The sequence below is a fragment of the Mesoplodon mirus genome (assembly GCF_964341445.2).
Source record: "Mesoplodon mirus genome assembly, chromosome: 5".
Lineage (NCBI taxonomy): Eukaryota > Metazoa > Chordata > Mammalia > Artiodactyla > Ziphiidae > Mesoplodon > Mesoplodon mirus.
Window position 1 is genome coordinate 48,739,878 of NC_138980.1, and position 2,346 is coordinate 48,742,223.

At 37.8% G+C, this 2,346-nt stretch overlaps 1 protein-coding gene across 1 annotated transcript; it reads right to left on the bottom strand.

The window, feature by feature from the left end:
- Positions 1–526: 526 nt before the first annotated feature.
- LOC309805514 (synaptosomal-associated protein 23) lies at positions 527–2,346 on the bottom strand. Its single transcript, XM_082623446.1, has one exon. The coding sequence runs from the start codon at positions 2,200–2,202 to the stop codon at positions 1,567–1,569; it is 636 nt and encodes a 211-aa protein (XP_082479572.1). The 5' UTR covers positions 2,203–2,346; the 3' UTR covers positions 527–1,566.

Here is a 2,346-nt window from a genome sequence, read left to right on the forward strand (position 1 = left end):
TCAGTCATGTCATTTGCAAATATTTTCTCCCATTCAGTAGGTTGTCCTTTCATTTGTTGATGGTTTCCTTTCCCGTGCAAAAGTTTTTAAGTTTAATTAGCTCCCATTTGTTTAGTTTTGCTTTTATTTCTTTTGCCTTAGGAGACAGATCCAAAAAAATATTGCTATGATTTATGTCAAAGAGTGTTTTGCCTATTTTTAATATTCTGATTTTTTTTAATGTTGATAAAAATTATCCAAAAATTGGAAATGAGGGAAGAGGACTACTACAGTTTCTTTCTTTTTTTTTTTTTTTTTTTTTTTTTAGTTACAAAATTTAATTGTAAGGATCAAACAGTGGTTATTGGTCAAACCAATCGACATTAATAGCTTTGAAGTGTGCAGAAGCCAGTTTTTAAATAAAGGTGACAAATACCAATCAGATTCTTATAACACTGTTCAGGATCTAAGCAAATGTGATTCTGGAAGTTGAATCCAAAAAGCTAAGAGAATCATAGTGCAATCATCAATAAGTAAACCAAAGACATAATTTTCTAAATCATTTTTAGTTAAACAGAATAAATTCTAGTTTTTAAAAAAGTTTAAAGCTACATAAAACTCAAGGCAATCTAACTATTTTCTACCTGAGATCAAAACAAGTTTATTTTTTTCCTATCTAAACAGAATTCTTGGCATTGAGGTAAATCTGAATTCACGTGGTATACTTTGTCAAACTTTTCCAAAAAATTTTAAGCCCTGCTGTAGAGAGAAATTCTCATATTATATATACATATTTACATATTTTTTCTTCAAAGACTAATGACAAATTTATGAGGTTAATAGGCCTGTAATGGGACCATGATACTATTAATAATATGAAAATAAAAAGCCATTCATTTATACCATGCGTTCCTATATGGTGCAATATGAAATGGGATCATAGAATCTATGTACATAGATGAACCACCAAGAGTTCAGAAATTAAGCTCACTTTAAGAAAACTCATTCTGTTTTTTGAAGCAGAGGTTGCAAAGTTGTGATGTATAACAAAAATATTGTATATACAGGCTCCAAAACCAAGCATTGGCCTAAATGGGCAAAAACTGCAACTTAAACAGAAATTAAACCCAACTAGATCTTCACTGTGGTTATGCAACTTTTGGCTTTAGGGTCTGCAGGTTTTACTGAGGTAACAACCTCTTATCTCTTGCCTCTCCTCCTTGTGCCTGCCCCTACTGCCCCCAGCCTTTTACATGGCTGTCTTTGGCAATGCTTCCAAAGTTTGAAAGCAGAAGAACTTGCTAAGTAAATGGAGAGAATGAAAAATAACACTATATATGATGTATGAAAACCAACCTAAGAGTATGGACTGAGAAAGAAAGTACTAGAAGGAAAACTAAGCCGCAGTCTACCCTCAAGGGAAAAAGAGAAAATAAAAGAATAGGGGGGCTGTTACTCCTAGATCTTCTTCCACATCATCTCCCGATTAGAAGAGTGTGGAACCAAAATTTCAAACTCTGGAAAGGTAATGACTTTGAAGGAGGAGCTAGGGAAGTGAATAAATGATAAAGAAGTACAGCAGTAGCTTTAGCTGTCAATGAGTTTCTTTGCTCTGGCATTGGCATTGTCAATACGATCTTTGTTGGTGTCAGCCTTTTCTGTGATCCGTTCTATTTGTCGATTTTGAGACTCAATCTCATTGCCTATGTCCAGGGCCATGTTTTTTAGATTTCCTAGGATACTGCCCACTTGAGTCAGGTTCTCTTCCATTTCGTCTTCCCTGGCATCATTTGTTATACGTTTAATATATCCGCCGCTGGCTGCTCCTGTGGTTGCTTGCTGAGGCTGACCATTTGTCACTCGGCCTGGCTGCTTAGATACTACATTGCTAGGAGAGTTGTCTCCACCGTCTCCCCATGTTGCCTTATAGGCTTTCTTAGACTCAAAGTTCTTTGTCCTATTACAGGGGCATACACAAAGGCCACAGCACTTGTTTAGTTCTGTTAAAGTCTTCTCTGCTTCTCTCATGTCTTTGTTTATTTGGTCCATGCCTTCTTCTACGCGTTTTAGTTGTTCCCCTTGTTCATCCAGCGTAGTGATAGTCTTGATTCCTGCATCCTGAGACTCAATGGCTAAACCCAGGATTCTCCTTGTACTTTCCAGAGACTCATCAGTAACCTGGTTAGCCCTCAGCTGAATTTCTTCTGCTGACAGATTATCCATGATGAATTAAAACTTGATAGGTGGAGAAACTGAAATGTGGATATCCAAGCAGTTCCGGCCACTCCTCTCCGGCCGCGGCAGCTCGGACACCCGCAGGCCGGACCCCAGGCTGAGCCCCAGCTGCCCCCTTTTTGCGCCTGCGCT